The following is a 24,181-nucleotide window of genomic DNA, read 5'->3' as shown; positions in this document are numbered from 1 at the left end:
TACCACATCTGTAAAGCACTCAGAATATTTACAACCAAGCCACTCAAATGCTAACAAGTAATATAATACTCCTTATGGTTCATTTACATGTGACCTTTTCTACTTACAGTTTAGCATTAGATTCCTTTGCTTTTTAGATTGTACACAGTTAGAATCACAAAAGACAAACCAGCAATAATAAAATGTAGAACTGCAGAGATCAATGAACCATTACACAGACTAAGTGGAGTCCAAAATAATAATGCAACAAAATAGCACTTCCCCAGTCCAGATAGAACCATTGAAAACGAAGTTAAAAACCAAACCACTCATTGGAATTAATTCTATGAAAATCATACATTTATTTTCTTGAAAATACAGTGGGGGAGAAAGGTAACCAAAAAAACAAGCAAAACCCAGATGCCAAAACACAGCAGCTGCCACAATTGGGGTTCACCATTTTAGATGCAGTTCACTGAAAATTGAGCTTTGCTTATGAGTTTATTGTATTAATAGCCTGTGTTGTAAATATTAAGTTCCAATTTTCATCTTCACAAAATTTCAGCATAATTAAAGGGGAACAGTTGGAAGGAAATCATTTAAAGTATTACCCTCATAAATATTGAGGTGAAAAAGTTGCTAACCATATCTCCTCTCGCTGATTTCATCTCTGGTTCAATTATTGTGAGTGGGGATCAGCATGAATCACAGAATCTTACATCACAGAAAGTGGCCATTCAGCCCATCATGCCTGTGCCAGCTCTTTGAAAGAGCTATCCATTTAGTCCCATTCCCCTGCTCTTTCCCCATAGCTCTGCAATTTTTACTTTTCAAGTGTATATCCAATTTCCTTTTGAAAGTTACTATTGAATCTGCTTCCACCACCCTTTCAGGCAGTGCATTCCAGATCATAACAACTCACAGCAATTTGCCAATTATCTTAAATCTGTGTCCTCCGGTTACTAACTCTCCTGTCAGTGGAAACAGTTTCTCCTTATTTACTCTATCAAAATCCCTCATAATTTTGAACACCCCTATTAAATCTCCCCTTAACCTTCTCTGCTCTAAGGAGAACAATCCCAGCTTCTCCAGTCTCCTCACATAACTGAAGTCCCTCATCCCTGGTATCTTTCTAGTAAATCTCCTCTACACCATCTTCAAGGCCTTGGCATCCTTTCTTCACCATCTCCAAGGCCTTGCATGCTTCCCAGTGCTCAAACACAACTTGGAAATTCAGTACCAGCTGGTACCTAATTAGATACATCATCTGAGTAGGCATTTTCCAGCTAAGCTACCCAGAATGGCAGAACATTAGTAAGGCTGCGTCAACCTTGACAAAACTAACAATATCGCCTCTTGAACTTGAAGGGAGAGTAGTTTGGTTTTGATGTAATCACACCCCATTTAACCAGACGACTTTTCTCCTTGATGGCACAAATCTGAACTTGTTTAAAAAAAACGCGTTTCATTGCAAGGAACTGCAACTAGATTAAAGTAACTGCAAAATAAAATCAAAATCATGTTCCTTTCATATTAATTGCTTAGTACAATGTGTGTGAATCAGTCAGTTATGGCTAGTAAACCAGCCAACTGAAATATTAAACGTCAGAATATCACAGAGTGATTGGCACCAACAATATATTCTTAGGAGCAGACTCATCATTCTTTAATAAAGACTATTTCAGAAATTTCTGACATTTAATTGTAAGGATCCTAAAAACGTGCTCACAAAGTTTCTTTTACTTCGGTTCCACTTCACTGTCAGCAACATTTTCATCATCTATGGAAAAAAAAATTCAATATTGTCAATGAAATGTTCAACAGTAGAATTCTTCAGTAAACACTGAACCAATGAGCTCTCCTGATAACTTAATGCACCACATGCTACTGAGTATACAGACCAAGAACTCATAGGGTCAATTCCAGAAAAGTTCAGAGATATGGGGTGCTACGACTGGCCTCAGCACGCCTGGATTAGGGAGAAGAAAAAGCAGCCAGAGTTCCCATTGCGAATAATTTTCCAGTGACCACTGCTGGAAAGCAAACTTGCCTTAAAGTTGGGTAAGGACAAGATCAAGTTCAGCTATGATCCTTTCATAGTTGAACAGCCTACTGACACACAGGGGGTGATTTTAAACCCCAAGAACGCATGGGTTGGGGGTGGGTGGGAGTTGAAAATAGTGGGTTTTTTGGGTCACGACCGCAAAATTTTTGGACTTGGCATTCCCAGTGTACTTTTCCGCGTCAATATTATACCCGGAAATAAAGCCGGGTTGCAGTCGCAACCCAAAAAACAACTATTTTCAATTCCCACCCACCCCCAACCCACCCGTTCTTGGGGTTTAAAGTCATCCCCACAATGTTTAAGTTCACACTTGAAGAATGGCCAGGTACCAGAGGGCTGCTCATATCTGAGGAACGATATCTCAGCCTTCGGGAAAAGGTCAGAGTACAGAAAGAGATATAGATAATCTAAATACTCCAGGAACAGGAAAGGTTAAAGGAAGGAATGATAAAATACCTGTTCAAAATAAAGTAGACCCGATAAAAAATAAAAAAAGACATATTAAATTGCCTGAATAGCAATGTACAGAGCATCAGCAACCGAAAGTGTGATAGGTCAAAAAGTGTGAGAAATATTTTCTTCATGGTGAAACACACAAAGGGTTGTAGAAGTTTGGAACTCTCTTCCGCAAACGGCAATTGATACTAGCTCAATTGCTAAATTTAAATCTGAGATAGATAGCTTTTTGGCAACCAAAGGTATTAAGGGATATGGGCCAAAGGCAGGTATATGGAGTTAGATCACAGATCAGCCATGATCTTATCAAATGGCGGAGCAGGCACGAGGGGCTGAATGGCCTACTCCTGTTCCTATGTTCCTATTAAGAACCGTGGAGTATCAAAGGGTGTCCAGGTGCACAAATCACTAAAAGCTAGTGTACAGATACAAAAAGTAATCAAAAAGGCTAATGTAATGTTGTCCTTTATCTCAAAGAGGCTGGAATACAAAGGTGGAGGAAGTTATGTTTCAGCTGTACAGAGCCTTGGTCAGACCCATCTGGAGTATTGCATTCAGTTTTGGGCACCGAATATCAAGAAGGATATAACTGCCTTAGAGAGGGTACAGTGCAGATTCACTAAAATTATACCAAGGCTTAAACGGTTAAAATTCTGAGGACAGGTTGCATAAAATTGGCTTGTATTCCCTTGAGTTTAGATGGTTGAGAAGTATCTAATTGAGGTCTTTCTAATAATAATGGGATTCGATAAGGTAGATACCGAAAAACTATTTTCTCTGGTGAGGGAAGGGAATCCAGAACAAGGGAGCACAATCTTGATATTAGAGCTAGGCAATTCAGGAGTGAAATCAGGAAGCACTTTTTCACACTTTCTCTGTATTGATCTTTTCTTTCTTCATTGTTTAGTTTTTAGCATTCTTATCCATGTTGTTCAGTGTAAGTGCAAATAGTGTATAAAAACTACAAATTATGTAGCACCTGTGCTAATGAATATGGGTACGATTAGCACCGTGATGATTTGTGCATTCTATGCTCCTCAACATTGGTAAAATCAGTCTAAAAGTCTTTCAGAAAGGTAAAAAGCATGGGCAAGAATAACCATCAAATGTTAAGCATTGTCCTAGTTGTTGAGTTTTGGAATATTCAAAACTCAATATTTGTTGAGTTTTGGAATATTCAATCAATATTTTTGAACTTTCTTTTTGTGAATAATTCCATTCCCATTTCTTTTCAGATTGATCTTCCTTAATGCACATGCATGCCTTACAATATAATTAGCAGAAACTATACTGAAAAGCATCTACAACACTGCTTAGTACAATAGTATCAATTGCTCCAATTTTGTAATTATACCAAGAAGGTAGCTATATAAATGCAAGTTCTTTCTTCTTTCTTTCATTAAGAGCATAACTTCTACAGTTTATTTTTGTTGATTGGCACATTTCCAGTCTTAATTGTACTTTGAGATTATGCTTGTGCAGATAAGCCTAAAGAAATACTTCTTATAAGTTCACAAGAGTATGGGCGATTTAATTAATTGACAGGTCTTGTCTGAAACTTCTAAGGAGGAAAAAAGAGTTTTACTCTTATTACTCCTGGAACAGTGACAAGCAGTGAAGCGTTGAGCTCAAATGCACAGCATTTGGGATTTGGCTAAGGTCTCAACAATTAACAACTGGCAATTGAAAACATAACAGTAACATAACATTATTTACTAAGGCTGCTGTGATATTTTGTAAATGACAAATCAAGTAATGGTTAGGGATGGATTATAGATAGATCGTTGGTCCCAAATTGGTTCTGTGTAAACATGTACGTGAGCAGGACAGCTGCAAAGAAACATTCAGACTCTAGGCCACTAGGGACTCCATACAGATTGATCACAGATCCCCTATTTTATTAGCTTGTATAATATATGCAAGTTTCCCTTTCCCTTCCCTCCTACATGCAATGAAAAATGGCTGGCAGTTAATTACAACATGCTGACTGGATAGGTGAACAAACTATAGGTACTGAACCTGGACATCTGCCTTAGGACATCAACAATAGCAATAATTTGTACATTCTGAGGCAGAAATGAGCTATGTTTCTTTTTGAAACACATGCAAGACAATAAAGCCAATCACATTTTTTTTAAAGTAAATGAATGCATGAATAGCAACCGACCAGGTTAGAAATCCTGACAAACTGAAATGTTCGATTGTCTAAACTCATATCTGTTGAGTTCTGGCCTAGCTGAGTGGTTCAGCAATGTTTTCCTGCATGTTTTTGGCACGTCATCATCAGAACCAATTTCATCTAGTTCAGAGAGAGGAGAAATCCATTTTGAAACTTCCAAATTAAAGCAAAGTCACTTTATTGACAAGGACTTTCTTTTTATATTTTGTTTCTGTTATGGAAAGAATTTCTAGAAAGAACAGCAACTCAATTGCTTGCGATAAATATTCAAACATATCTGCATATCTTCTGGTCCCAATCAGCTTCATTAAAAAATAGGGTGGCACAGGATCCAAAATATTGAAAAGATTATTTTTGATTCAACAATTTAGTCAAAATATAATTGTAAGTGACAAAGGCGTATTATAGTACCTCTGTGTAGTAACTTTGGAATGGTGGGAATGTTGACATCTGTTGACAGCTCCTTGTCCGTGGATCCGTAAAGGCTTGAATCATTCAGGAAAGTAGGCTTTTTCACTTGTTTAATCTCCAGTGCCCTGGTCAAGTAGGACACTTCATTATTGCTCGACATCCACTTCTCCACCTCACTCTCTGATTTATCATCATCTGCTGCTGAAACTGCCAGCAGTTTTTCTGCCAACTTGCTGACGTTAGCCATGGCTTTGCTGCGATAGTAACTCGGGTCCTCACTCTCGATATCAGCAGCCAATTTTTTGCTGCCTCCTTCAGCTCTGCTAGGAGCCGGGGAAAGGCCTGAGTTGTAAGCATCCTCCAAAAGCTGAGAAAGAGCTGATTCTGACAGCCGTGGTGTGTTGTAGACAGTCAAAGGTGGAGGCCTTGGAGAAGGCAAAGAGCCAGAAGGGTCAGAATCATCCTCCAAAGCTTTATTTTCAGATATTCTTCCTAAACTTTGACATCGGATGCATTCATCCAGTAAGGAAGTCAACTGGTCTTTTGATAAGTTCGGCACTCCCTCAGGCTGAAACCAAAAGATTAAGTGAGTAAGCCATGATATTCAATAAATCTAATCACTTACATTGCAGTCTCTCTTTTTGTTGATTGGCATGGGTCAATCTTCAACTTTTGAGCAATAAAAAAATTCTTTCCAGAACACAAACAAAACATAAAAATAAAGTCCTTGTCGATAACGTGACATTAGATAAAGAAACTCACTGTAAAGTGCGCAAAACATCAGCTGATATTTTTTTCTTAAGATTCCTCCAATTACACAATAAAGCTGCTTATATTTGCTTAACATGTACTGTACAGAAAATACGCAGATAACTGGATAGCTCCAGAGAGGGTAACAGTGGCATTTTAAGATAATTCAGATTCTATTTACATTTAGATACCTCAACAAGAATGGCTACATCACCTTAAGTTTTAAACAAAAAAAGTATTATTCCAGCCTCATCAGAATTCTCCGCATGTTTCCCAGCAACTTTTTTTGTACCAAATTAGAACTAAATTTTTAATAAGGTCATGAAACCTAATAGATTTTATTTAAAGTGAACAAAAACACCTCCACTGATTATGTAAATGTCTTGTTTAGCGAATGTGCACACCTAAGGAGGAAAGAAAACAGGATCAGTGTCTAGGATAGATACTCTCAGTCTGAGAGTTAGGAATGTTTTACTCTAACGCCCAATCAAACAGATGAGACTGTATTATCCTTATGCTCAGACAGGTGAGGCTGTATTACCCTGATACTCAGACAGACAGATAAGACAGTATTACCCTAATGCTCAGACAGTTGAGACTGTATTATCCTTATGCTCAGACAGTTGAGGCTGTATTACCTTGGGGCTCAATCAAACAGTTGTGACTGTATTACCCTAATGCTCAATTAGACATTTGAGAGTATACTTCTCTAATGCTCACATTTAAGACTGTATTACATTAATACTCAGAGAGTTGGGACTGAAATACCCTAATGCTCAATCAGATAGTTGAGACTGTATTACCCTATTGCTCAGACAGTTGAGACTGTAGTACCATAACGCTCAGTCAGATGAGACTATGTTACCCAATTGCTAAATCACAGTTGAGACTGTATTTCCCCAATGCTCAATTAGACAGTTGAGACTGTATTACCCTAACCTGCTCACCTATGCTCAGCTCAGGTTCTGCCAGGACCACTCGGCTCCAGACCTTATTACAGCCTTGGTCCAAACATGGACAAAAGAGCTGAATTCCAGAGGTGAGGTGAGAGTGACTGCCCCTGATATCAAGGCAGCATTTGACCAGTGTGGCATCAAGGAGCCCTAGTAAAATTGAAGTCAATGGGAATCGGGGGAAAACTCTCCAGTGGTTGGAGTCAGACCTAGCACAAAGGAAGATGGTAGTGGTTGTTGGAAGCCATTCATCTCAGCCCCAGGACATTGCTGCAGGAGTTCCTCAGGGCAATGTCCTAGACCCAACCATCTTCAGCTGCTTCACCAATGACCTTCCCTCCATCATAAGGTCAGAAATGGGGATGTTCGCTGATGATTGCACAGTGTTCAGTTACATTCACAACCCCTCAGATAATGAATCAGTCCGTTCCCGCATGCTGCAGGAGCTGGACAACATCCAGGCTTGGGCTGCTGAATGGCAAATAACATTTGCGCCAGACAAGTGCCAGGCAATGACCATCTCCAACAAGAGAGAGTCTAACTACCTCCCCTTGACATTCAACGGCATTACCATCGCCGAATCCCCCACCATCAACATCCTGGGGATCACCATTGACCAAAAACTTAACTGGACCAGCCACATAAATACTGTGGCTACAAGAGCAGGTCAAAGGCTGGGTACTCTCCACTTGCCTGGATGAGTGCAGCTCCAACAACACTCAAGAAGCTCGACACCATCCAGGACAAAGCAGCCCACTTGATTGGCACCCCATCCACCACCCTAAACATTCACTCCCTTCACCACCGGCGCACAATGTGTACCATCCACAGGATGCACTGCAGCTACTCGCCAAGACATCTTCGACAGCACCTCCCAAACCCGCGATCTCTACCACCTAGAAGGACAAGAGCAGCAGGTACATGGGAACAACACCACCTGCATGTTCCCCTCCAAGTCACACACCATCCCGACTTGGAAATATATCGCCGTTCCTTCATCGTCGCTGGGTCGAAATCCTGGAACTCTCTTCCTAACAGCACTGTGGGAAAACCTTCACCACATGGACTGCAGCAGTTCAAGAAGGCGGCTCACCACCATCTTCTCAAGGGCAATTAGAGATGGGCAATAAATGTCGGCCTTGCCAGCGACGCCCACATCCCATGAACAAATTTTTAAAAAATTCTACGGCGAGTGACTCACCTCCTGACTCCCCAAAGCCTTTCCACCATCTATAAGGCACAAGTCAGGAGTGTGATGGAATACTTTTCACTTGCCTGGATGAGTGCAGCTCCAACAACACTCAAGAAGCTCGACACCATCCAGGACAAAGCAGCCCGCTTGATTGGCACCCCATCCACCACCCAAAACATTCACTCCCTCCAGATACACTGCAGCAACTCGCCAAGGCTTCTTTGACAGCACATCCCAAACCCACAACCTCTACCACCTAGAAGGACAAGGGCAACAGGCGCATGGGAACAACACCACCTGCACGTTCCCTCCACGTCACACAACATCCTGACTTGGAAATATATCGCCGATTCTTCATCATCACTGGGTCAAAATCCTGGAATTCCCTACTTAACAGCTCCCTACTTAACCTTCACCACACGGACTGCAGCGGTTCAATGCTCCGATAGTCGAGACTGTATTACCCTAATGCTCAGACAGTTGGGACTTTATTACCCTATTGCTCAAACAGTTGAGACTGTATGAGCCTAATGCTCAGACAGATGAGACTGTAATACCCTAACGCTAAGACTGACAGTTGAGACTGCATTACACTAACGATGAATCAGACAGTTGAGACTGCAATATCCTATTGCTCAGACAGTTGAGACTGTATTACCTTAATGCTCAGACAGCTAGTTGAAACTGTATTATCCCAACGATGAATCAGACAGTTGAGTCTGTATTGCCCTAATGCTCAGACAACAGAGACTTTATTACGCTAATGCTCAGAGTGGTTGAGTTTCTATTACCCTAAGGGTCAAACAGGCAGTTCAGACTGTATTGTCCTAATGGTCAGACAACAGAGACGGTAATATCTTAATGCTCAATGAGAAATTTGAGGCTGTATTACGCTAATGCTCAGACAGACAATTGAGACTGTATTACCCTAATGCTCAATAGACAGTTGAGACTGTATTACCCTAATGCTCAATAGACAGTTGAGACTGTATTACCCTAATGCTCAATCAGACAGTTGAGACTATATTACCCTAATGCTCAATAGACAGTTGAGACTGTATTACCCTAATGCTCATTCAGACATTTGAGTCTGTGTTACACTAATGCTCAATCAGACAGTGGGGACTGTATTACCCTAATGATCAGACAGTTGAGACTGCATTACCCTACTGCTCAAAGAGACAGCTGAGACGGCATTAGCGTAATGCTTAGACAGTTGAGACTGTAATACCCTAACAATGAATCAGACAGTAGAGACTGTATTACCCTAATGCCCAGACAGTTGAGGCTGTATTATCCTAACACGGAGACACTTCAGAAGGTATTACCCGAATACTCAGAGAGTCGAGACTGTATTACCCTAACGCTTAGACAGGCAGTTGAGACTGTATTACCCTGATACTCAATCATCCAGTTGAGACAGCATTAACCTAACGCTCACAGTTAAGACTGTATTATCCCAATTCTCAATCAGACATTTGAGACTGTATTACCCTAATGCTCAATCAGACAGTGGGGACTGCATTAGCCTAATGCTCAGACAGTTGAGACTGTAATACCCTAACGCTTAGACTGACAGTTGAGATTGCATTACACTAACAATGAATCAGACAGTTGAGACTGCAATAACCTTTTGCTCGAACAATTGAGACCGTATTACCTTAACGCTCAGACAGCTAGTTGAAACTGTATTATCCCAACGATGAATCAGACAGTTAAGAATGTATTACTCTAATGCTCAGACAGTTGAGACTTAGACAAACAATTGAGAGTGCATTACCCGAATGTTGAGACAATTAGAAACTGTATTTTTCCTAATGCTCAGACAGTTGAGCCTGTATTACCCTGATACTCAATCATCCAGTTGAGACTGCATTAACCTAACACTCACAGTTAAGACTATGTTACCAGAATGCTCCGACAAAAGAGACTGTATTACCCTAATGCTCAGACAGTTGAGACTGTATTACCCTAAAGCTCAATCAGACAGTTGAGACTGTATTACCCTAATGCGTTGACAGTTGAGACTGTATTACACTAATGCTCAATCAGACAGTGGGGACTGTATCACCCTAATGATCAGACAGTTGAGACTGCATAACCCTACTGCTCGAAGAGACTGTTGAGACGGCATTAGGCTAATGCTCAGAAAGATGAGACTGTATTACCCTAACGATGAATCAGACAGTAGAGACTGTATTACACTAATGCTCAATCAGACAGTTGAGAAGGTATTACCTTAATGCTCCGACGGTTGAAACTGTATTACCCTTACGCTTAGACAGACAGTTGAGAATGTATTACCCGAATGCTCAGACAACAGAGACTGTATTATCCTAATGCTCAGGCAGTTGAGATTTTATTACCCTAATGCTCATACAGTTGAGACTGTTTTACCCAAATGCTAAGACAGTTGGGACAGCATTATGCTAATGCACAGACAGCTGAGACTGTATTACCCTAAAGCTCAATCAGACAGTTGAGACGGTATTACCCTACTGCTCAAAGAGACAGTTGAGACGGTATTAGCCTAATGCTCAGACTTCTCGGCCTTTTGGCTAAGATCAAGTGTGTTCCTATTTGGGCTTTTTGGATCTGAGCGGATTGGAACGCTGGCTGCGACCTCATGCGCTCGCAAAGTGCGGACTTTGCTGCGATTGGTCGATTCGTGTGCTGGCTCCGCCCCTAAATTTGCATAGGGACCACATCAATACTGCAATGGCAGTGAAGGGCACTCGGCCATGGTGTGTCAAACACCGTCAGGGTGACGGTAAAGACAGTTGAAAGCGTTACGCCGATGGATTGCGCGTTTTTCGTCAGACGAGTTTTGGTCGAGTGCTGTGGATTCAAAGCAACGGACATCTTCTGCCTACAGGATTTCCCTCAAAGCGGATACTTTGACGTCACCTTTAAGACCGTCGCTGGATGTCAGAAGCTTCTTCAGGTCTTCGAGGAGAAGGGGAGCGAAGGACCGCTGGCGATTCTCACTACGGAGCCGCTCTTCACCCTCCCAACGCAGAGGAATCGGAAGCTGATTGTACACATGTACAACCCACACGTCCCGGTCGTCGATGTGCTGACGTTCCTCAACAGATACGTCAACGGGGCGGAGAACAGCGTTGATGTCACCAACCAGTTCGGGATCTGGACCAGCAAGAGGGAGGTCACCGCAACTTTGAGAGTGGACGCCCACGGCAACATCCTCCACCCTCCCTCCAGCTTCGCCATTGGAGGAAGTCGAGGGTACATCATGTACGTGGGGCAACCCAGAGTCTGTTGCACCTGCGGCAAATCCGGCCACGTGGCGGCCTCCTGCACTGCAACCGTCTGCAAGAACTGCAAGCAGGAAGGCCACCAGACTAAGGACTGCAAGGAGAGCAAACGCTGCAACCTGTGTGGGGAGGATGGCTATCTCTACAGGGTCTGCCCCAAACGCAGCTTCAGCTACGCCCAAGCAGCTAAGAGCAACACAGCGGAGGAGGAGGGGGCAACAAGCAAAGCTGCCCCAAAGAAGGCCAAGAACCCTCGCCTGGCCGCGACCCCCTCCGAGAAGTCCCTGACCCGGGAAGACAAGAAGCGAGGAAAGGGTCAAGCCGAAAACTGCCAGACCCCGACACCCAGCTCCGAGCCTCCCCACCAGATGACAGAGTCCATGGACAAGGAGGCAGCAGAGGAAGAATGGCAGCTGGTGAGCAAGAAGAACAGAAAGAGGAAGCCAGAGGAAAGGAAACGAGCTCCTGCCGACACTGCAACCAGGGGAAAAAGAGCGTTCGAGTCGCAGTCGAACTACAGCGACTACCCCGTGTCTGATGAGGAGGGGCGACAGGAGCGAAGCAGTCAGACGTCCCACCGAAAGCGGCAAAACGTCCAAGGTGACACGACGCGATCAGCAGCCCCCATCGCCAGAACACCGGGAGCGACAACGCCTCCAGCACCCTCCAGCTCCGGGACGCCGGCAGAAGCGAAGTGCCCAGCGCACACCAGCTCTGGGACACCGGGAGCAGCACCGCAGAGAACGAAGAACGGCTCCGGGAAACCGGGAGCAGCAACAACGAGGAGCCCCAAATGATCGAGGATCGCACGGACTCTTCACCCGACACCACGCCGCCGATGTCACCCCAGCGGAATGACGACCCCCTCTCTGAGGCAGAACAGGACTCGTACCTCAGCTCAGGGAGCGTGGAACACTTTGCACAGATCACCTGGATGCAGGGACACGGCCAAGAGCTGGAAGCAGCAAACGGACTGTCGGGTGAGACTTTAAACTGTTGTTAAAATGGGTCTGAAAGTCGCATCCATTAACATGTGTAGCGTTAAATACACTACGCGATGTGTGTCGACCTTGGACTACCTGGCCAAGGTCAAGAGCGACCTGCTGTTCTTACAGGAGTGCGGCCTGCCGCATCTCAGCAATTACCGGCAATGGTCGCAGCAGTTGGCCCATGGGCCGTCGATCTGGTCACGAGGCAACGATTACCGTGCCTCCGGCCTGGGGATTCTGTTGCGGGGAGGCAACTTCACCATCACCGAAGTAAAGGAGGTGGTGGGGGGTCGTCTCCTCGTAGCAAACGTAATGTACAAAAACGCTCCGCTCCGGCTGATCAACGTGTACGCCCCGGCTCTGAAGAGCGAGCAGCTGGCCGTCTTCCAGCAGCTCCCACTGCTGCTGGCAACGTCCAAGCCGGTCGTTCTCGGCGGTGACTTCAACTGCATCATCGATGCGACTGGACGATCCGGCAGAGCCGACAGCAAATGGACGCCACGTCCAAACTCCTGATGGAAGCAGTGAAAGACGCCAAGCTGTGCGACGTCTTCAGCAACCCTGCAGACAGAGCGGCGCATCAATACACCTGGTCCAGACCAGACGGGTCCGTCCGTTCCAGGATAGACTTCTTGTTTGTGTTCCGAAAGCTCAAGGTCAGATCCACCAAGGTCACACCGGTGTTCTTCTCTGACCACTGCCTCCTCCTGGCCGACTGTCACCTACAGGACGATCAGAGAGTGGGCAGGGGGACATGTTGACCCCGGGAAACATTGAGGAACTGAAGAGGGATTACAAAGGTTGGAGAACCGTAAAGCCCCTCTTTGATTCCCCAGTGCACTGGTGGGAAGCCATCAAGGCGAACATCCAGAGGTTCTTCATCCTCAAAGGTGTTCAGAAGGCGAGAGAGAGGCAGAGGGAAATGTCCCGACTCCAGAAAAGCATGCAGAACCTTCTCCTGCTGCAGTCGATGGGGATCGATGTCAGGGAGGAACTCAGAGAGGTGAAGGACCAGCAAGCCTCGCTCTTTGCCTCCGAGGCCTCCAAGATCATCTTCCGGTCCAGAGTCCGCTCCGTGGAACAGGACGAGACTTGCTCGCGCTTCTTCTTCCAAAAGGTGCACAGAGAGAGCTCTGTGATCAGCAGCCTGAAGGAAGAGGACGGCTCGGTCACGTCCTCGCAGCCCAACATAATGAGGATCTGCAAATCCTTTTATGCCGGACTGTACGACGCGAAGCCCACAGACAGTGCGGCCTCCCAGTCCTTCTTGTCGTCTATCACGGAGGTTCTAGATGACAGCAAGCGGGAGAGTCTGGATTACCCGCTAACTCTGGATGAACTGACAAAGGCCGTCCGTTCCTTCGAGAAGGGTAAGACTCCCGGAAGCGACGGCTTACCGGTGGAGTTGTACTCGGCTCTGTGGGACTGGATAGGCCCAGACCTGCTGGAAGTGTACGGGGGTATGCTCCTGGCAGGCAGCATGTCAGACTCCATGAGGAAAGGCATCATCACCCTCATCTACAAGCAGAAGGGGGAGAGGGAAGAAATCAAAAATTGGCGACCCATCTCACTACTTAACGTGGACTACAAAATTCTGTCCAAGGTCATCGCCAATCGGGTCAAATCAGCCCTGGAGGTGGTGATCCACCCCGATCAGACCTGCGCCGTACCCGGCAGGAAGATCTCTGATAGCCTGGCGCTACTCAGGGATACGATCGCCTACGTACAGGACAGGGAGGTGAACACCTGCCTGATCAGTCTGGACTAGGAGAAGGCCTTTGACAGGATATCCCACACGTACATGATGGACATGCTCTCCAAAATGGGGTTTGGGGAGGGAATCCGCAAATGGATCCAGCTGCTCTAGAGTCAGGCAGGGCTGTCCGCTCTCCTCCGTCTTGTTCGTGTGTTGCATCGAGCCCTTTGCTAAGTCCATCAGGAGGGATGCGGGCATAAGAGGGGTGACGATCCCAGGCAGCGGAGGCACTCAGGTCAAGGCCTCCCTGTACATGGACGACGTCGCCGTCTTTTGCTCGGATCAGCTGTCGGTCCGCAGATTGATGAGCATCTGCGACCAGTTCAAACTGGCCTCGGGGGCCAGGGTAAATCATAGCAAGAGTGAGGCCATGTTTTTTGGGAACTGGACCGACCAATCCTTTGTCCCCTTCACCGTCAGGTCGGATTACCTGAAGGTGCTGGGGATCTGGTTCGGGGGGGCCGGGGCGTGCACCAAAAACTGGGAGGAGCGTATTTCCAAGGTTAAGCAGAAACTGGGACTGTGGGATCGACGATCCCTCTCGATCGTGGGCAAGAACCTGGTCATCAGGTGCGAGGTGCTCTCGGTGTTGCTGTACGTGGCGCAGGTCTGGCCCATACCTCGCTTGTGCGCCGCGACAGTCACCCGAGCCATCTTCCGCTTTGTCTGGAGATCAAAAATGGACCGTGTCCGCAGGGTCACGATGTACAAATCTCCAGAGAAAGGGGGGAAAGGCGTGCCCAACGTGGGCCTCATCCTGATGGCCACCTTTGTATGCGGCTGCATCAAGCTGTGCATAGACCCTCAGTACACAAACACAAAGTGTCACTACGTGCTGAGGTTCTACCTGTCCCCGGTGTTGAGAAGGATGGGCCTGGCCACGTTGCCACGGAACGCTCCGTCCAGTTGGACCGTTCCGCCCCACCTGTCCTTCGTGGAAAAGTTTGTGCAGAAAAACACCTTTGACCGCAAGGCGATCAGCAAGTGGTCCGCCGTAATGTCCTCGAGACCCTGCGGGAAAAGGAGATGGTGGATCCTGTCGGTTGGTTTCCCGAGCAGACTGTCAATGTCATTTGGCAGAACGCCTCATCGCCAGAGCTTTCAAACAAGCACCAAGACCTAGCTTGGCTGGTGGTGAGAAGGGCCCTTCCCGTCAGATCCTTCATGCACTCCCGGACTCTCAGCGCCACCGCGCGCTGTCCCCGAGGAGGCTGCGGTGGAGACGAGACCGTCAGCCATCTCCTTCTGGAATGTGCCTTTGCAAAGAAGGTCTGGAGAGAGATGCAGTGGTATCTGTCCAGGTTCGTCCCGAGCAGTTCCGTAACACAGGATTCTGTGCTCTACGGGCTGTTCCCAGGGACGCACACTGAGATGGACATCAACTGCTGCTGGAAGACCATCAACTCGGTGAAAGACGCCCTTTGGTCTGCCCGAAACTTGCTGGTCTTCCAGTGCAAGGAGCTGTCCTCGACCGAGTGTTGCAGACTGGCACATTCCAAGGTCCAGGACTACATGCTCAGGGATGCACTGAGGAAGGGTGCGGCCGCCGCAAAGGCTCTGTGGGGAAAGGCAACCGTTTAGAGCCTTCCCGCCATCGTACACCGAGGGGCTGCAATCAGGGAAAAACCCCCCTCGGGCAGAATGTAAAATTCTGATTGATGTAATGTAACTGTAATGAATCTGTAATGTATCTGTAATGAATCACCTGTATTGATTGTGATGCAATGAGGCACCCTAGAGTGTCATGAACTGTAATTATGTCCAATGTGTTTCATTGAACTGTACTTGATGTAACCTGCAAATTGCATAATCTATATTGTGTACATTTGTAATGTGATATGACAACTGTATTGTATGTACTGCTCAAATTTTATGAATAAAGTATATTTTTTGGAAAAAAAAGTTGAGAATATATTACCCTCATGCCCAGACAGTTGAGACTGCATTACCCTAATTCTCACACTCTTGAGACTGTAATACCCTCACGCGGAGACAGTTAAGAAGGTATTACCCTAATGCTCAGACACTAGAGACTGTATTACCCTAATGCTCAATCAGACAGTTGAGACTGCATTACCCTACTGCTCAAAGAGACAGTTGAGACGGTATTACCCTAATGCTCAGACATTTGAGACTGTATTACCCTAATGCTCAACCAGACAGAGGGGACTATTACCCTAATGCTCAGGCAGTTGAGACTGCAGTACCCTACTGCTCAAACAGACAGTTGAGACTGCATTATCCCATTGCTCAGACAGTTGAGACTGTATTTCCCTATTGCTCAGACAGTTGAGGCTGTGTTACCTTAACGCTCAGACAGCTAGTTGAAACTGTATTATCCTATGATGAATCAGGCAGTTGAGACTGTATTACCCTAATGCTCAATCAGACAGTTGAGACTGTATCACCCTAATGCTCAGACTGTTGGGACAGTATTATGCTAATGCACAGACGGTTGAGACTGTATTACCCTAATGCTCAGAAACTTAAGACTGTATTACCCGAACACGGAGACAGTTGAGAAGAAATTAACCTAATGCTCAGGCAGTTCGAGACTGCATTATCCTATTGCTTAGGCAGACAGTTGAGAATGTATTAACCGAATGCTCAGACAACAGAGACTGTATTATTCTAATGTTCAGACAGTTGAGACTGTATTACTCTAATGCTCAGACAGTTGAGACTGTATTCCCCAAATGCTCAGACAGTTGGGACAGTATTACCCTAAAGCTCAATCAGACAGTTGAGACTGTATTACCCTGATGCTCAAACAACAGAGACTGTATTACCCTAATGCTCATAGTTGAGACTGTATTACATTAATGCTCAGAAAGACGGTTGAGACTGTATTAACCTAATGCTCAGACAGTTGAGACTGTATTACCCTAATGCTAAGACAGTTGAGACGATATTACCCCAATGCTCAGACAGTTGCGACTGTATTACCCGAGTGCTCAATCAGACAGTTGAAACTGTATAACCTTAGTGCTCAGACAGTTGAAACTGTATTATCCTAACGATGAATCAATCTGTTGAGACTGTATTCACTTAATGCTCAGACAGTTGGGACTGTATTACCCTAAAGCTCAGATAGTTGAGATTGTTACCCTAATGCTTAGATAGCTGAGACTGTATTACCCTAATGCTCACAGTCAAGACTGTATTACCCTAATGCACAGACAGTTGACACTGTATTACCATAACGATGAATCAGACAGTTGCTACTGTTTTACCCTAGTGCTCGATTAGACAGTTGAGACTGTATTGCCGTAACGCTCAGACAGTTGAGACTTTATTACCCTAATGCTCAGACATTTGAGATTGTATTACCCTAATCCTCGAGAAAAGGTTGTCAGGCAATATATTCTTGCCCCTCCTCATATTGGCCTTATCCCTGTGTTCCCACTCTTTCTTCCCCCACCTCCTGGAAGAGGCAAAAAACAGATAGCCTCTGTCAAAAATATTCTCTCCCAGAACGGTTTTGATAAAGTAAATAAAAACAGAAAATGCTGGAAATACTCAGCAAGTGAGGCAGCACCTGTGGAGAAAGAAACAGTTAACGGTTCAGGTCGATGACCTTTCGTCAGAACTGGAAGATGTTAAAGATTTAACCGTTTTTAAGCGAGTACAGAACCAGGCAAAGGGGATGGGGATGGGAGGATGGGGAGGGGAGGAAAGAACAAAAAGGAAGGTGTCTTATAGGATGGAGGGCAGGAGCGATTAAATGACAAAAGGGATGATGGTGCAAGGCAAGAAGGGTGGTAATGGGACAAGTAAAGAAACTAAAGATCGGTCAAGAGCAGCTGTAAATGGCAACAGCAGAACCATTACCAGCACCTGCTGTCCAAAAAAATGGGAGCAGTGGTTATGATCTGAAGTTATTGAAATCAATGTTGAGTGCGGAAGGTTGTAAAATGGTTGTAATCGACATGAAACGTTAACTGTTTCTTTCGTCACAAATGCTGCTTGACTTGCTGAGTATTTCCAGCATTTTCTGTTTTTATTTCAGATTTCCAGCATCCACAGTATTTTGCTTTTGATAGAGTAGACAGGGAGAAACTGTTTCCATTGGCAGGAGGGTCAATAGCCAGAGGACACAGATTTAAGCTAATTGGCAAAAGAACGAGGGGGGAGATGAGGAGAATTTTTTTAGGCAGTGAGTTGTTATGATCTGAAATGCACTGCCTGAAAGGGTAGTGGAAGCAGATTCAATAGTAACTTTCAAAACGGAACTGAATATAGACTTAAAAAAGAAAAATTTCTCGGGCTATGGGGAAAGATCGGGGTAGTGGGGCTAATTGGAAAGCTCTTTCAAAGAGCCAGCACAGACACGAAGGGCCGAGTGGCCTCCTTTTGTGCTGTAAGATTCTAACCCTCAAAGGCAAGCCCCAGGATGCCCCAACCTATTGGTTATTATCCAAAATGTTATCTTCCATCTGCTGCGATCTCGTAGTTCTCCATACTGAAGAAGAAAATATGCTCAACGGACTCATGATTTTGCCACATTAACAAGTCTAGAAATAAATACACTTCCCATAATGTGATTTCTTCAGTTCTGCATTCTTATATATGAAAATCTGTATCTCATCAGTACCTCCTACGTGCGCTGCTGTTTTCTTTAACATCTGTTCCTGTTGGACTAGACAGTTGCTGAAAGCAACAAAATGCTGCTCCGAATGGTAGCCTTGTCAGATTATGTTACACTATACTATATCTTTAGTCTTCCAAGTTAATATCCTTTCTATTATTACAAGAAAAGTAACAGGATGATTTTTGTTGAGACTGGATGACTTGCTATTACAATGTATCTGTGTATTGTATGTTAATAACAGCCATAATATGGATTGCACTTAATGAATTTTTACATAGATTTCAAAGTCAGATCTGACTTTAGAGGAATTAAATATTACATATAATCTTTTTTAATATTATATATACTTAGGGGATATTAGAGCAATTATGACATTTAAGTAAAATTAAACGAGTTCAAAGAGGGAGCTTTTGTAACATTATCTTAGCAACAGAGAATAGCCCATTATCACCAGTTTAGTAACAGGGAATGACCTATAATGACATTATTGGCTTAGCACAAACATACACTGGTTTCCCACACCACTTCCAACTGGTGCTTCATTGTCCTCTGGCAATAATACTATGTAAATAGCACAATGTGCTACACAATCAGGTCAATAAGCCTTTTACCTCTGACGTATTGCTTGGGAGCCCCACATTTTTTTTAAGGATGAAGGCAGATCTTTTACAGACTCAGTGATTTATTATCTTTGCTTTATTATGGAATAATCAATTGTATCAATTAATTCTATGTTCCTCACAAAAGCGCCATCAATACTTAAGTTTAGTGCTCATCCAGGCTTCTTCATCATCCAAAAAATTTAAATCTCTCTCAACTTATTCTCACGCCTTCTTCCAATTTCCATTCAATTCAACACTTTTAAAAAATAAACGATCAATTGGAAAATTCAAAAATTTCAACATAAGATAACGCACTCATCTGTTTCCCTGATTCTCGTGCCTAGTGTTGTCCTGAGATGTTTTAAGGCTATTTGTATAATTGCACCATGTAACTCATGGTGCATACGTACATGCACACACCACACACCTAATCATATGTAACTCTACCTGCTGGCTACTTGGATTGAGTACACACCACATACCTAATTATATGTAACTCTACTTACAGCTATGCATTTGCTTCTCCCCTCAAGAATCCCAATTTTGGGGCTCAGCAAGCTCACCTCAGGCAGCTATGAACAAGCAAATGAATGAGCCAAACTTTCAGGTGTCCACTGGGTTTATTTTCTTAGTAAATTCAGTATTTTGTTCTCACTTTTTCATGAGGAGCTGGAAATTCACTGCCCATGTGGGTAACAAGCAGCAATTGCTATTCTTCGATCTATTTCTTTAAAATGAGCCAAATTCTGAAGAAAGGCCAAAGTTGATTATTCATTAAATCCCAACTATGGAGTGTAATGTATTCTTAAACATGTATTATCAAGAACTTTGTATTGCACATTGGCCCAGGCAAGTTTTCTTCCATTAGAAAGCACACTACCATCTAATTTAAATTTTTCTTTCATACAAATCCAGTTGTCTCCATAAGGCGGGGGGGGGGGGGGCATCCTTCCTAGCTGCTATATGATTTTTGCTTTAAATATTACTTTTTCTTAAATTCATCAGGTAAGGGAACATCAGTTCTGATGAATGGAACTTTTCACTTTGAGCACCCAATGCCAACATTAAGCACTCCCAGGTAAAGTATATCCAGGTGCAGACTGGCTGCCCGAACAGGTGCAGGACTCTTCAGGATTCTGAGGGGAAAATGGGCCACCGATAATACAGAGCTATGGAACCATTCATGGGGGCATTCAGCAAATTTCCCCATTTTCGAAATGGCTAGTGATCCCGACTATATTACAGGGAAATACATAGTAAAGCTCCTTCCACTCTGTACCTCTGCCTCGGTGTCAGCCATGGCTCAGTTGGTAGCACTCTTGCCTCTGAGTCTAGAAGGGTGTGGGTTCAAGTCCCACTCCAGAGACATGAGCACAAAATCTTGGCTTACACTCTATTGCAGTACTGAGGGAGTGCTGCATTGTTGGAGGTCTTTCGGCTGAGATGTTGAAAACCGAGGCCCCTTCTGCCCACTCAGGTGGATGTAAAAAATCCCATGGTACTATTTCGAAGAAGAGCAGTGGAGTTATCCTTGGTATCCTGGCCAATATTTATCCATCAACCAACATCACTAAAATAAAATTATATGGTCATTATCACATTGCTGTTTGTGGGAGCTTGCTGTGCGCAAATTGGCTGCTGCGTTTCCTACATTACAACAGCGACTACACTTCAAAAATACTTCATTAACTGTAAACTGCTTTGGGGCATCCTGAGGGTGTGAAAAGCGTTATATAAATGTAAGTCTTTCTTTCTTTAGAAGAACTTCTCCTACTCCTATCAGAGTGCCAGTTCCATTTCTCACACTAGCCATTCATGCCCTTTGTATGAAGATTTTTAGAAAGATTATTTGGTGCATTTTAAATGCTAGACATAGTCAATAGAATTTGAGAATCCTAAAGGATTATACGTCATCTCGATTAAAAAATATTCCCGACATATAAATGATTTATTTTTTTGTTAAAGAAATGCAACTCAAAGGATTATTGTTGAGTTACAGAAGTGCCCATTTCATGGGATGGACAGACAGTATTGCAACTCTCTTTGTTTCCACTATCATTGTCATACATCAGATATTTTGCCTTATTTTATAGCTTATCCAAAAAGTACATGGGTCAAAATGACGCACAGGAGTTGTTTATTTAGGCTGGTTGCTATGCTCAGCCCACTGATGATGTGGAGATGCCGGTGATGGACTGGGGTTGACAAATGTAAACAATCTTACAACACCAAGTTCTAGTCCAACAATTTTATTTGAAAATAAATGATGAGGATGAGCTGCAAAACTCACTTTTGAGATTAGCATAGGATTCCAGTGGAAACTATGAAGCATCCTCAGTACATCACACTGGATTACTTAGCATTACGTTCTTTTCAGAAAGCTGTTGACAGCCAATGATTTGTGTTCACTCACTCTGAAAGCATCGGTTCTATAGGGTCATTCTACATTATTCATTCTATTTCAGTTTTGAGCCTGCACTAATTTAAGTAAAAAAAAATCAGATGAAAGGATTGCTTAAGCACAGATTCATTTGTTGATGAATGCCCAAAAGCTGAAAAGCTGCAGCTGACCCAACTTGTTGGTGGAACAATCTCACTGTCCCAGACAGACCTCAGAAGGGTAAACAAGACCATAAAAGCTCTTAAATTACTGCACAAAGGTGAAGTAGGCAGGGTCACTGCAGCCTGTCATTAAGAGGAGGCTATAATTACTCTGACGGCACGTTGATGGAACACCGAGTTCAATCTCAAGTACCACAACTCTCACTGCAAGTACTACTCAGAACAAATTCAGTCTCTGTCTTGCGTCTCTGCAATGACCTTTCAGCAGGAATCCAATGCACGTTGTTATCGGTAGATCCCCATACCCTGCTTCCTGCTGAACCAAATGACCCTTGTCACCCTTTCTTCCAAAGGTTTTGTTCTTAACTGCATTCCACATTCCACGTGGGACTATAGGATAGATCTTAAACCTCAGCTGGATGCAGCTGAAATTCCCAGTTATCAATGTCTGGTATATTCCTGCTGTGAAACCTGGCTTAGAGTTGAGACATTCAGAAAGTATCTGTCTAAGAATTACAGCTGCTTATTTTCTATTAAAATTGTGCAAAATAGTTTGAACATTCCAGCCTTAGAATTCCTCGTCAATATCCTACATTTTCTTAAATTGCTCTTACAGACTGAAAAACATGATACATTGTCTTCTTAAGACATTATTGGAACTACTTCAAACTTACAGAAATAAAACATGAGCAATATGCATACTTTGTATAACTATCATGAATAAACATAACTGTAGAATCTTGGTTTGAAACAGTTAAAAGTATTGAAGTGAAAGTAATTCAAGAAAAGGTTTCAATCATAAGTTTTGAATCACTATTGCAATACTTTTAAATTCCCAGTGATTAATTTGATACCTATTTGCCAATGTGAGTTGTTTTGAAAGATGCTAAAATATTAAAGGCATTTGGGGAAACTCTTCTGCCCATAGAGGGAAAAGAGCTGGCAGAGTCCCGCAGTCGCATCACCAAGATGTGATGTGGAAATGGTACAATCACCACATCATTTGCATAGGTTCGTTACTTTGTCAGGAAGACAGTTTCCCATTAAATGAAAGGTCATGATATTCAAACAGGAAGAAAGCACAGGCGATCAGCATTACAAATAAACAAGATGACAATTAATCAGGGGATTTTATTAATCAAATGCATTCACACGGCTCATACTAATGTATGAAAACTAACATAACGTAAACATTTCCAGCTGTGAATACAGTGTCTGGGCTGGAGGTTTATAGTTCTATGCATCACATCTCAGACATGTGCAAAGGTGCAGAATATATGCTTTATACCACCTGTGGACTAATAACTCCACAGATATTTTTAGTATTACTGAATAAACCTATCTGTTAAAGAGGCTGGCTGTAATTTGCTTGTCACACTCCTGATTTTTGGGTTATGATCACTCTGTGATATTAGTAACCAACACACAAACACATTCCTATCCAATTCCTCTGTCAGCTATTTTAACCAAAGTGATTACCCATTTTAAAATCACATCTTATTAATGGTACTAATGCTGTACAGTGTGATTTCAATGCATTTGTCACTTGAGAGTTTCCAAGCCAGTCTCATTTGCTCATAAATTGTTTGCCTCTGGCTGCAGCCTCCATTCCTGTAATTCTATGGCACTGTGTTAAGTATGTCCTTCTACTGCAGTGATCTGCTTTATGCGCAAAATATTCCCCTAAATTAAACAGAAAAATAAAGCAAGGACATATTTTACATAAATAGAAAGGCAATTACTGAAAAATGTTTGTGTTGTTATTAAAGGAAATACTTGCTGGTACATTTCCAATAGAGACCGAAAAAGCACCTGAATTAAAAATTATCCATCCACAAATGCAACGATTAACTGTTGCTGTGATCAACTAGAACAGCTATTACAGAGAATGTTTCAGCTTCATTTCATTTCAGTTCTGAGTACCACCCTTCCGCTGGCCCTGATAAGACCTCCAGTCCACAGTCTGAGATTTTACAGAGATTACAAAGATACTGGAGTTTCAGTCTTGAATAAAATTGTGAATGATTTAGCTGAAGCATAAACTAAAGAGGGACACCCACCTTTAAAAGTGAAACTATTATAAAGAGCTATAATTCATGTCTTTGTGTCTTTTATTTCTTTTTTAAAAAAAAATCTCGTTTAAACAATACAGAAGGAACTCGCATTTACATAGCACCTTTTGTTAGAAAGGTATTTTTGCAACAATAGAGACAGAGGCTGCAGTCCTGTGTCCATGTGCCAAGAATGAGTTTGAAATACGGAATCAAGCACTTGCAGGTCTTGATCTTGATCTCAAGCACTTTCATGATCTCAGGACATCTCAAAGCACTTCACAACCAACTAAATACTTTTGACGTGTACTCACTGTCGTAATGAAGGGAAATGCGCAGCCAATTGGCGCACAGTAAGGTCCCACAAACATCA

The 24,181-nt window shown here is 43.5% G+C and overlaps 1 protein-coding gene across 1 annotated transcript in view; it reads right to left on the bottom strand.

The window, feature by feature from the left end:
* Positions 1-352: 352 nt before the first annotated feature.
* The window catches only part of fsip1 (fibrous sheath interacting protein 1), a 471,059-nt gene continuing 447,230 nt past the window's right edge, over positions 353-24,181 (bottom strand). The window contains exons 13-14 of the mRNA XM_067992167.1: positions 5,091-5,658; positions 353-1,759 (exon numbers count right to left, since the gene is read on the bottom strand). Of these exons, the coding sequence (XP_067848268.1) occupies positions 1,719-1,759; positions 5,091-5,658 (609 nt within the window). The 3' untranslated portion in view covers positions 353-1,718. The remainder of the gene's footprint in view (positions 1,760-5,090; positions 5,659-24,181) is intronic.

The sequence above is a fragment of the Heptranchias perlo genome, chromosome 10, assembly GCF_035084215.1.
Source record: "Heptranchias perlo isolate sHepPer1 chromosome 10, sHepPer1.hap1, whole genome shotgun sequence".
Taxonomy (NCBI): Eukaryota; Metazoa; Chordata; class Chondrichthyes; order Hexanchiformes; family Hexanchidae; genus Heptranchias; species Heptranchias perlo.
The sequence above is the reverse complement of the archived record's forward strand: the minus strand, read 5'-3'. Positions and strand labels throughout refer to the sequence as shown.